Source organism: Doryrhamphus excisus, chromosome 5 (assembly GCF_030265055.1).
Source record: "Doryrhamphus excisus isolate RoL2022-K1 chromosome 5, RoL_Dexc_1.0, whole genome shotgun sequence".
Classification (NCBI taxonomy): Eukaryota; Metazoa; Chordata; class Actinopteri; order Syngnathiformes; family Syngnathidae; genus Doryrhamphus; species Doryrhamphus excisus.
Window position 1 is genome coordinate 11,378,041 of NC_080470.1, and position 12,889 is coordinate 11,390,929.

Below are 12,889 nucleotides of genomic sequence, written 5' to 3' on the forward strand. Positions count from 1 at the left end.
CACAGAGCATTAGAGTAACTACGGACACCTATAGTGACCATCGTAAAATGCTAGCATACCTCAATGTGTTTGAAGGCAATGTGTTTGAAGCCTTTTATTTGTATAGTAGTTTTGTGGCACAGTTTGGATATTCATTAATTCATTGATTTTCTACAGCTTATCCTCACAAGTGTCGCAGGGGGTGCTGGAGCCTATCCCAGCTTTCTTCGGGCATGAGGCGGGGTGCACCGTGGACTAGTCGCCAGGCAATCACAGGGCACATATCGACACAGTTTTGATATGTTAACATAAAAATAAGTACACATGGAATATGAATAGATCATAGAATAGATTTTTAAAAAATGCAGTTTAAACTGACAGATATACTATGTGATTTACTATACGTGAGCCGCACAACGTACTCAGTAAATAAACATCTGTGATAACTACAGGGATTGTAGGCTATGAAATATGGTCTTTATGCTACATTAAATGTGCTAAACGTAAACACAGTGATATAAGATATGGATCACATGGAGATACATGTAAATAGCTAGCAAAAACAATGTAAACTAAATCAGGGTTAGACATTGCCTGCAGTGGAAATGCAGCCTAATACCACCTCTATGGAAGCGCTTACTTCCCTCCAAGAGGTCCCATAATAAGACATCAAGTTTTCCAGCAATGGCCATCTTCCATAAAAGGATCCATTCTGGAGGCAGTTTAGCAGCATCTCAGTAGGCAGGAAATTGCTTTCAAATGGTCTATGACGCCCCTCGTCGCCGTGTTGGACACCCCGCTGAGACATCATTTTACCCAGCATGAATGCACCCACTGTTAATTTGGACCAATCATACTGGTTTCCTTTTACAAAAGCCAGATTATTACTAACATCAGCTCACTTTCAGATGTACCCTGAAGTATTTTACTTTGAAAGGGCTTATCTACTTGAAACATAAGCTGGAATTCATTTTGAGAGAGTTTGCCCAAAAAAGGACTCGGTCATCAATTTCATGTTGTTGTGTTTTCTAATTGTGGTCATGGTTTATTTGTTATGGACATACTCAACAGGATCCACACTGTGCATTGGTTTCATCACCTTGCTGTGTTTGTTTTGTGGAACAAGGGCATGAATGGAGTGAGCTCTTTTGTCGGTCATACAGTCTCTTAGAATAAAATAGCTTAAATTAAACTTTTGCCATAATAAAAATGGCTAAATGAACTCAAATACAAATAGAAGACGCATTCAAAAACGCTGTGAATAATATGTTGCATTCTACACTGGTCACTAAGTCTCACTAATGTTACTGTAATGTTCGATGAGACACACAAACACCAGACACACAGACCAGATCCAAACATCAAGCTTTTATTGCAGGTTTGAATTATTTCACAACAGGTACCATAATCAGTCATAAAAATATCTAATAAAAGCATGGGCTACTGTTGCACCCGTCTTGTTTACTCATATTATCTTTTATTCTCATTACAGTATAAGCTACTATATTGGGTAGTACGAGTATAAAGGTGATTATAGGGGTGCTATTGCATGTCTAGAAGGCTTTAATAATATTAAAAGCCATATTCCATTTATAAATAAGGAATTACTGTACAGGATGTTTAAACAAAAAAAGTAGCCACTAAAGTTAAAATTGTATATTTTCATGGAATTTGCGTATGTTGGTATGGACATTATCCTTCAGTCCATATCATAATTTATTGCATAACTGCAATAAGACTCTTTAATTTTGGGGAGGATTTTTTTTTATTATTATTTTTAAGGCGGGCCTGAGTTCAGTCATGCATGCAATCATGCAATAAATGTTGGTATGGACCAAAGGATGATAAAGAAATTTCATGAAAATATAAAATATGTGATTTGCAATTACGTATTATGATTTAGTTAATAATCATAAATGAATGAATGGTTTTCAGCCTTCTTCTTCCATATGACTTGTAAACACTGTATGCTAATTTTAGTGATTCAGGATCATCATTTCATCCCATGCTGACAAACTGCGGACAGCAGTTTTTCGTCTGTCCTCCACATCAGCGAGGATGTTAAATAAGCAACAAGAAAGTGCTTGTGGGTGCTTGATTTTGTCTCAGAGGACACAACAGGAATAAAAACACAAGTCCACCACAGCTATTGCTTGCTTTAAAAGTGTACACAAGTTTCCCTTTGTTTTGGAAATGATAAGCCATTAGCGCCTTCGTCACGCTGCTGATCAAAGCAGGGCTGGTTAAAAGAGGCCACGTGGAAAGAGAGGATTAATGCCCAACAAAAGAGGTTTATCTTCTCCTCTACATCCACAATCCAAACTTCCTCTCCTCTCATTGTCGGACAAGGCGAGGAGGAGAGTGTTAGCTGAAGGAGGGAGGGAGAGTGCAACCTGCTGCCTTCACTGCTACACTGCACATAGGATATAGGGATGCCACATTCATCTTGTACTTTTTAACACATTATAAATCAGAGATTTGGGGTAAGAAACACTATTGAATTCAAAAAACGACTCATGGCAAAACATGAAGGTGGTGTCCATGTTGATATTGCTGACACATTGTATCTTTGACAACAATCGCGTCTTCAGTGAAGATAAAAGTAGCCTGTGCTATTATTTTTCTGACAAATACACCACATGGTGGTGGTGTTCTTAGATTCTTAAAGTGAAAAAAAGGCCCAGTTTAATTGTAAAGTGTTTAGCACATTTTTTTTAAAGATGGATGCCGTCCTTATAATAATGACGTCCTTTGACACGTGCGTGTCACAACAACAGACCGCTACTGTGTCCACGTGTGTCACTGAGCTTCATTGAATTGTTAATTAAAATACAAGAGAACATTGATTGACCAACAAGGGCATTTGATTATTTGACAAGGAGGTCGATACAGACTGGCAGCCTCAGAAGTGCCGTGGATCCATATTGACTGAACTGTCTCATGGAATATGGCTGAAAGTTCTTCATGTATTCTTGTCACGTGTCCTTGTTAGCAGCTCACTAACATGTGGAACCGGGAACCAGAAGTCAGCTTAGTTGTCTGTCTATGATGTCATCAGTTGTTCCTGTAGTTCTTTGCTAACTAACACAGTTATGGCACGGTCGGAAAGACAAGTCGGAAAAAATAAATCAAAACAGCTGTAAATTTAAATGCCTAAATGCACACATTGAAGATGTGATGGCATGTTGACAATGACGCGACGTGGCAGCAAGATCAACACGGACACCACCTTTGTGTTTTTACATGAGTTATTTCTTCAAAAAAAAAATAGTGTTTCTCACCTTCTTTATCAAAATGCTGACATTTGCAACTTTCTTTGGCTCCATTTTTGGTTATTTGGGTTATAAATCAGAGATTTGGGGTAAGAAACACTATTGAATTAAAAAACGATTCATGGCAAAACATGAAGGTGGTGTCCATGTTGATATCGCTGCCACATTGTATCTTTGACAACAATCGCGTCTTCAGTGAAGATAAAAGTAACCTTAAATGTTTGTTTATCCCTTTCATTCACCATGTACAAGTATATCTATTGATATGAATTTTGAATTGTTTTCTGCATGTAAAAAAGCATGGCTTTCTGAAATTGATTAATGCCATTTCTGTAATCAGTGTTTTTTTTCTCTTGCTTTTTTCGAGAAATCTAACAACTATTAATGTGTTTGTCCAAGGCCTCGTGTTTAAATGTTCTCCTGGCAACTTCTGCCTGGGACTTGTACTTCCTGGAGCAATTTTATTATTGTTGTTATTATTGTTGGTCCCATGAGTTTTTCTTCTCTTCAGGCATGTTCCTAATTGATCCATGGCATCCTGTTCTGTGGCACTTTTATTCGTTTATCTTTAATAATTATCAGAGGGGATTCAGCTGCATGTTGTATACAATGATGCTATTCATCCCAAAACAGAGAACCTTCTGTTTGTTTTATTTTTTTTCAATTGGCATTAAGTAGGAAGACATGGTACGACCAGTTAATGCCACAATTGTATGTGTGCCTTATAAAGCTAATGTTGTGAAACATGCCTTAATGTAAAGAGCGAATCTCAATCAGGAAGACTGTTTTAGTAGCTATTAAAGTCACTCTCCACTTTACGTAATGAAGGGCATTAACTAGCGCTGCATTGGCTGGACAGGATGCAACCATCCACAACCACAGAGCAGTTCAAGGAATACAGGCAATGCAGATGCTATTGGGATGCTTTTATGGAGTGTCATCATTTTGAACTGTAAATGACATTTCTAGGTTCCTATGAAATATCTTTTATTTTTTCCAAATTCAAATTTTTGCCATTTGAATTTTTTTTTACTTGAAAAAAATCTTTTATTTAATGTAATTTAATAAAATGTAAAAATATTTTTTTATATACAATACGTCATGCCCAGTGATTCCGAAATGAATGTATGGTAATTTGGCTAACTTTTCATATGGCATGCGGGCTCTGCACATATTTCTACAAAATCATCAATCACAATTCTCATCATGTCGCCACTGATGCAATTCCAATTGCATTTTTAATGTAAGATATTTTTCATGACACTTTATTTTCTTTACACAATTAGACAGGATGTGTAAAAAGCGTTGTTATTTTGAAGACCTGAAGTGTGTTGTGAGAATAGATGCAAGACTAAACATGTCTCTTCTTGAGCCTGAGTCGCATTAACATGCTCTGATAAACTAGACTAACCCAGCTAGCTTCTGTTCATGTACCGTACTTACAAAGTTTTTTTTTGGCCAACTTTCACCTAGTGTTTTAGGTCACCGCTTTGACATGTTTTCAACATGGTTAGTGATTCCACCACAATTGAGCGGTTTGTTATTATGTCTTTTTCCACGAGATTCCGCATTTAACAGTAAATTCATCCCTGATTCCACAAACGCGGAAATTGCATTTTTGGCATCCCCTATGAGTTATGATCAAAATGCGCTGGAGAACATGCTAGCATATCATATCCTCAAATACTTGACAAATGGTTAATGACTTATGACCAATTAGGAAGTCGAAGTCGAAACAAATATAAGACCGTATGAGTTAGCTGATGACCTTTTTTGTGTGTCCCTAGGATTGCTTCAAGAGACGTTCATCAAGGAGCCAGACGGCCTGGTGTCGGTCAACCTCTTGGTGGTGTCTGCTGTGTCAGCCTTCGCGACAGGCGCCCTCTTCTCTGGCCTCACCGTCTGTTGGATCATGAGTCACCGGCACCGCCACAGTCGAGGAGCCGGCACCAAGGGAGCCCGCCGCAAAAGCGACAAGGAGCAAAGCATGCTGGGCCAAGGCCGCAGCGGCTCGGTCATGAGTGTGACGAGAACCAGCGGTGGTGAGCGTCGCAACTCGCAGGTGGACAACCCGTTCGTCACGGTCAATGGGTGGCCCAAAGGAGACATGGACCCCGGCTTGCTGCCCACCCCTGAGCAGACTCCGCTCCAGCAAAAGCGGCTTATGCGTCTGCCTGACACCGACTGGGACCAAAGCCAGACCTTCCTCACAGCAGTGGGGACACCCTGCCCCAATAACTCCGTCATTTATCTGAGCTCCAAGTTCCTACAGGGCGGCGGTGGGGGCGGGATGGTCCGAATAGATGAGCCAGGTGAGGTTCTGCTGCCCCCGCACGCAGAGCGCCAGCGTTACCTGATCCTTTCCACCCAGCGGGGAGAGCACGGCGGCAGCCGTCCCGCAGGCGCCCTGAGGAACTCAGCGGGAGACTACATCTACCCTGCCACACCGCAGGACTCCCCCGACCGGCGGCGGGTGGTCTCTGCGCCTACGCCCCACATGGACTATGGGGAGCCTCGCTGGAGCCACGAGGCACTCAACAACTACAACGGCACCAATGGTGTGTCGTACCACCCCCAGCGTCAGGGCCTCATCAGGCCCGAAATGCATCCGCCTCGGGGGCTCGGACAGCTGGCCGACTTCAGCCATCTTCTGGTAAAGAACATGGGAGAGAGAACCCCTAGTGGCCAGTGAGGTGAAGTCCTCTCCAACAGTGAACTGGAATAAACCAATGCATCCATTTAGACAGTCCTGCTTACCCCGAATGTCCTCTCTCACCGTCATTCAATGTCCTGACGTCATTCAGAGAGAGACGAGAAGCAAGGGAGAGCTCAGAAAAAAATAATGTGCCCACTGTCCTGTTTGGTGCACCCCCCTGGCTTTAGTGGTGCGATCCACAGAGCAGAGTACAGACAACAAAGGTGAAGACAATGACAGCGGGAGACAATAAAGACAATTTGACTTGGCCGATGTGAGGCTCCCTTCACCACATTGACTTTGGACATCTTGGATTTACTTCAAGTGGACTGTTTACTTTCTGATTTTTGTGCTTTCCTTGCCCCCTTGACCCCACTTGTTGACTTTAACTATTGTAGCTGTGCCAGAGAGCAGTGCATCATGGGGTAAATGTGTGTGCATGTGTGTGTGTGTGTCTGTGTGTATGAATGGCCTTAACAACCCTAACAAGTGTCCTGTCTTAACTGTGAAGTGACCCGATATCATGAAGTCTCTTTAAAAGGAAGACTGTAGGGATGGGCGTTAGACCACATCTCAACATTGAGGAAAATTCATAATCTCAATATGTTTCATGGGATTAGCCAACTTCTGAAATCCCGTTTTCATGCAGTGCACTGCGGAAATTACTACTGAGGTCCCATCTTTAGACTGAATTAACGACATCTGTGCTGGTTGCAGCCAAGTAGCACGCTCTGTTTGGACAAAGGCTACAAGGTGCAATCAGCACAGAGCCTAGCCCATCCCTGGGAGAAAGTCCGCACGTTAGCAACATCAGAGCCATAACAGTAGTGCATTTCAGACAGCAAAGCTGGGCACTGCTGTACCTATGTGTGGAAAAGTGACAAAGAATCCAGGTACCAGATAATTAGATGCGTAACGTGCATGTATTGAAAGCACTTGAAAGCAATTGATTTCAATACAACAGCGCAGGAGAAGTTAGTCACGTATACGCTCCCTTTTCACACAGGTGCTGTGCTGCTTCTGTTATGGCTCTGATACGACCTCGGAAGCCGGAAAAAAAGCTGATTTGACTTTATCTCTCCCGTTCCATCACAGTATTGTTCACACAGAGAGCAACAAGCCGGGAAATGTACCATATTTTAAGGACTGTGTGAAAGGGGTTATTGTGTTCCCTGTTTATGAGAACTTCAAGGAAATTCATCACGCATGTTTAAAGTGTGAGGTATACGTGGCCAACCGCTGGAAGTGAAGAAAAAAAGAGCAATAATGAACAAAATAAAAAAGGGGAACAAAGACAAGTTTATTTTCCCATCTCACTGTTTTATCAACAAGCTGACACTGAAGAAACAAAACCCCCTCCAACCCTTTCCATCCATTCCTTGTATGGTCTGACCCTAAATGCCTCGCTATCCACCCTGTAGGAGGAAACGTGAGCCGTGCTGGTCCGAGCTCCATGCAGGCCACTTGTTGACAACACTGAGCCTCTTTGTGCGGCTAACAAATAGCAGCTAAGAGTCAGGGAGCTAAGCCTCGCTGAATGCCAATGAGGAGGACAGCAGCTCCATCCATCACGGCTGATAAGACCTCACCCGGCTTGGTCGACGTATGCTTCATCCACTCTGGTGATTCACTGATTTGCTGGCACAGGAGGTCACTGCTAAGTGTGTCACCCCGTGTGGCTTTAGCACTCCCCCACCCTCCCACAACAATAGAGGCTTTTTTGCTGCTCCGTGATCTTTTGTTTACATCCACACATAGCTTCAGTTCATTTGGGTCATGATGGTATGTGGCTTTCTTTGTTCGTGTGAGCAGGAAGTAGTGTAACGCGTCCCAGTTTCTTCACTATTCAACACAAAGCTATGCGATCTGATATCAGATCTATTATTAATCATTATCTCGGAGTGACTGACTTCTTTGCCAAATGTTTCCCTCGACAACAAGCGAGAGATTCTCTTCAGACTGTAAAAAAAAAAAAAAAAGTTTGTGTGAAAAAAGTGTCCTAAAATTCCAATAACTCAAGCAAACTAAAATAAAACCCAACTGACTTCAGACACCTTGTTGTAAAATAACCAATGGAGATGGTGCCCCTAGTGGTCGCGTAGGTAAATTGTTTTAAATTCAATTCAATGATTTATTTATTTTTAAAATAAATACTATTTTCCTCACGTACAAAGATGTCTCAAAGTTCAGCAGCCATAGCCGGCGGTGATGTCTGAGTTTTATGAAAGCAGAATAAAGGGGGAGGTGGAAGAGGAGTATGAGGTCAGGCTTTGCGAGGATGTTTAAGTCGCCACATTAGTGTTCTCGGCCACGAAACAGGTCATTAGCATTGAGCTCTCTGCGTCTCATGCCAGCGTGGCCTGAGTGTGAATGAAGCGTGCTCAGCCAGCCGTGTCCTGGCACCACATCGCCACTAAAACATGCTTGATTAGCTCAAGTGCATCATGGCGACAACCTCTAATGGCCTGATGAGTCTCTGAGAAGATCACTAGAGACACGTCAACCCCCCCACGGAGACACCAGGCGGGCACCAGTGACAAAACACACACATTGGTTATATATATAGAAGCCCTTTAACCAAATTCAGAACGGCAATGAATTAAGATGACACAAAGAGACAAACAGGTCAACGCTGGCTGGCTCAAGGAAAAGGTACTGCTGCTGCACTTTGGATGCACAATAGGTATTTTAATACATAAATGTCACGTGTGTATACGGTACAGACGGTGTGTATCTGAGACATTTGGTTCCTCCTACGATCTAATTTCATTCAATTACATTGGTAATGTTAATGTGTTTAATTTTAATGTAGTACTGCACTGTGTCATATCATGAGATCTATTTCTAATGTTTCAGTGACTTTACATTAAAGCAGTGTTTTTCAATGATTTGAAATGCCCCCCCTCCAGAGTGACACAGTGCAATTCTACAACCATAATAGCATTATTTGATTTTACTAATCAGGAAAGTCACTATAATTATAATCATCATCATCATGATATTCAAGTATATTTAGTTCAATATAAAATTTTTCAAATATATCTTTGAATTTGTTAAATATTTTAAATTATATTTTTCTATTGTTTGTTTTTATGTTATTTAGATTTTAGATGTCAAAGTTGTTTAGAAGTTAAATTTTAGTGATGTAAATCTGTTTTTAAAAAAGCACAACACTTCCTACCACCCCCTCCCCACACACACACAAACAAAAGTCCAAAAAATGTATTTCTTTTCTATTATATCATGTAAGTCTATTCAGGAAAACAATCATACTTCCTGTTTTTTCCTCTACTTCATTCTCCTTCCCTTCAAAATATTTTTTATGTAGTCTTAAATTTAGTTTTATTCAATTTTTAGATTATTTAAAATGTTTCATATTTCATCTGGTTGGAAAAGCCATCATACTTTCTGTTTTCTATAATTCCTCTGCCGCCACCTGAATTGCACACACACTACAACTCCATTCTTCAATCATTTATCGATAAAACTGTAAATCCCATTCATTCACCACAAAATACAGTCTTTTCATTCACCTCTAGGAGAAACGATCAAAGCCTTTTGTGTGCTAAATTGCTTTGCTTGTATTGCATTGTGCACATACAAGAATGTTCTTGTGTGTCTCTTGTCAATGTCCTTTGCAAAAAAAAAAACAACATTGTTGTCTTGACCCATCATGTCTTGCCTGTGTTGTGGTTTGCTTGTGTCTGTGCAGTACGGTATGTTGGGGTTGTTTTGGGCCATTTTGGCCCACAGCACTTAGCAGGATGTGTGTTCTCTGCCCCGGCACCCCACCCCAAAAAAGATTTAGTCTACAGGAGAGGAGTTAAAGCACATGAGCAAGGTGAGATTAAAATTGGCATTTTTTTAATGTAAAGTTGTATTTAGTCAGCAATGGTCCCCTTTTTGTCATGTTTGCTTTTCTATGGTTTGTGAACTGTTGTGATATTTTGTTATTATTATTATTATTATTATTATGGTCGACAATGAAGGTGAAGACTATCATGTTACGCTATGACAGCACTGATGGATGAACTCAGAACGCAGACTCAGCATCAAAGACGGACTCCTCCAAAACAGCGGTCGGTCTCCTGCTACTGTGAAAGGTGGTGGCCGCCGTGACCTTTATAGTCACATGACAATGACGTGTACATAACCTTGATTCTTTTGTGTTACTTCAGTGCAGGAGCTGCATGACCACACAACCTATTTGTGTGGGTATGCGTGTGTGTACAGATGTAGCTATGTGTGAATTTGTACACTGTGTACAACTTGTACAGTACATGTGTGTTCGCAAAAGCCACACGTGCATGCACCGTCCACCATAATTGCACCGTGCACGCTTCAACTTCATTTAATTTAATTACATTGCACTACAGTACTGTAACACTACACTGCATTACATCACTTCTACACACAATTACATTACATTATGTTACACTACACTAGACTACAGTACCATACATTATATTACACTACACTATGTTGCATTACAATACATTACTTGAAACTCCATCAAAATACAGTACACCGCATTACATAACAGTACATTGCATACCTTCACACATATTACACTATACCACCAGTCCAGGGTGTACCCCGCCTCTCACCCAAAGTCAGCTGGGATAGGCTCCAGCATACCCCCACGACCCTAATGAGGCCACTACACTACTGTACAATACATTATACTATCGTACGCTACGTTACATTACAGCACTTGACATTACATTGCATTCAATTATGTCATACTGCACCACGTGACGCTAAGTAGTTTTACATGTCACTTCCACTAGACTACATGACATTACACAGTACTACTACAGTATGTCACACTACACTACAATCACACATTTTGTGCACCATTGTCCATATTGTCGCGAGCTCTGCCAGCCACCACTCCGCATGGAGACCTTGCTGTGTCACTTTTTTTTATTCTGAATAAATCCCTCAAACGTTGACTTTATAGTTGTCATCATTCAAGAGTAAAAACCTAAAAAGAAGTCTGCTTTATTTTAGATCTTCTAGGATTACCATGTTTAGAAATGGTGGGGACCCCAACAATGTTCAGGTACTTTGTTCCACAGGTGCCATTGTAATACCAGCAATATCCACGAGAGGAAGCTCGTCCCACGCCTTGCCATAACTAATAAACATTGAAACTATATGTATATATTAATTTAACAATTACAGCATTACAATTGCTTTACTGTTATGAGTTAACCTATGTTGTCTGTTTTCATCAACCTACTGTGATACTTAATGAGCTACAATACCAATTTTAAACACGAAATGACAGAGTAGGCACTGTGCTGTTTATATCCCCAGCTGGTCTTTGGTCTTTGATTTATTTACACATATATGTATTTTTTTTCGTGATAAATGTCGTTTTTAGTAAACATAAGTCGGGAAAAAGGTAAGTTACACGTGAACTCCAAAAGAATTTCAATAGTAGATGTTTTGCGCCCTCTAGTGGGACAAAGCAGAAAAGCACTGGTCGTTTACACACAGTATTATGCTTGGTACAAGCTGTTGCACCATGCAGGTTTGAGATATTTATTAAACAAATATATGCATGCTGATATCCTGCAGTTGGATTGGTGACAAGCTGACGGCCTGGGGATTGTGTAAGAAGACAAGTCATATTTTGGGAAAACATCCAGCTGGCACCTGTAGGTGGAGGTCATATGATGTGTGAACCCGTTCAGCTGCTGCATACATCACCATTGAGGTAAGATAAGATACTCACAATGGGGTCACAATGCTTTTTAACGTACATTTTTAGGAGATCTGACATTGTTATTTTTAAAAGGTAATATATTATTAGATTATATGAAATTGTTTACACCTAATTCTGTGTCTCGTCAGTGCAGCTGTGTGTGCTCCAGTGTGTACTGATACTGAATGTCTAGTTAGTACATCTGTCCACATTTCATTGAAGCTAAAGTGGCATCTGTCCACATTATGAGGTACTGAGCAATTACAGTACACGACAGGCACATCTGTGCTTTACAGGGAGCGAGTGTGGCTCTGATTCATCTGCCAGCAGCTTGTCTTGGCGGCGGCAGTGTAATTGGGATAATCAGCAGGATGGGCCAAGGCAGTGTGTAGGCTCTAATTGGCAAATGATCAGGATGTAGGCCTACTTAGAACAGTGACATAACAGGTAGGCTTTGTGGACTAAACTATGGGGATGCATTACATCTATAATACTTTAGTGCTACACAACACTGTATTACTGCAAGTTTTCTGACTTTATGGATTATTTCCACTTTTTCTGTTTATTTGTATTGTGCAAGGTAGAGGTTATTATGAATAACTGGCAGGAGGAGTGATCGCATCAATGATATGTCACATGCCCGTCTGTGAGCAAGTGTATCACAGGCTTTGATGTTGTGGGTTTTTTTCAAGCTCTGCTTATTTCTGATCCGCAAAGTGGTGGTTATTAATAACTGGCAGGAGGAAAGATGGAATAAGATGGAATAAGTGATGTGACACGTCGACTTTGCATGCCTACATGTGCTTGTGCATGTACGAGCACATATGCTTTTTAAATTGTTCTGTTTAATTGTCTGGCCCTATTATGCAAGGTGGTGATTATCATTAATAACTGGCAGGAGGAGTGATTGCATCGATGATACGTCACATGCCCGTCTGTGAGCAAGTGTATCAGAGGCTTTGATGTTGTGTTTTTTTTTCAAGCTCTGCTTATTTCTGATCCGCAAAGTGGCAGTTATTAATAACTGGCAGAGGAAAGATGGAATAAGATGGAATAAGTGATGTGACACGTCGACTTTGCATGCCTACATGTGCTCGTGCATGTACGAGCACATATGCTTTTTAAATTGTTCTGTTTATTGCTATTATGCAAGGTGGTGATTATCAATAATAACTGGAAGGAGGAGTGATTGCATCGATGATACGTCACATGCCTGTCTGTGAGCAAGGG

At 40.9% G+C, this 12,889-nt stretch overlaps 1 protein-coding gene across 11 annotated transcripts in view; it reads left to right on the forward strand.

The window, feature by feature from the left end:
• sema6bb (sema domain, transmembrane domain (TM), and cytoplasmic domain, (semaphorin) 6Bb) overlaps nt 1–10,901 on the forward strand; it is a 151,470-nt gene extending 140,569 nt beyond the window's left edge. For all 11 annotated transcript variants that reach the window (XM_058074295.1, XM_058074288.1, XM_058074287.1 and 8 more), the window contains one exon: nt 5,039–10,901. In XM_058074295.1, the coding sequence (XP_057930278.1) occupies nt 5,039–5,943 (905 nt within the window). In that variant the 3' untranslated portion in view covers nt 5,944–10,901. The remainder of the gene's footprint in view (nt 1–5,038) is intronic.
• The last annotated feature ends 1,988 nt before the right edge of the window (nt 10,902–12,889 follow it).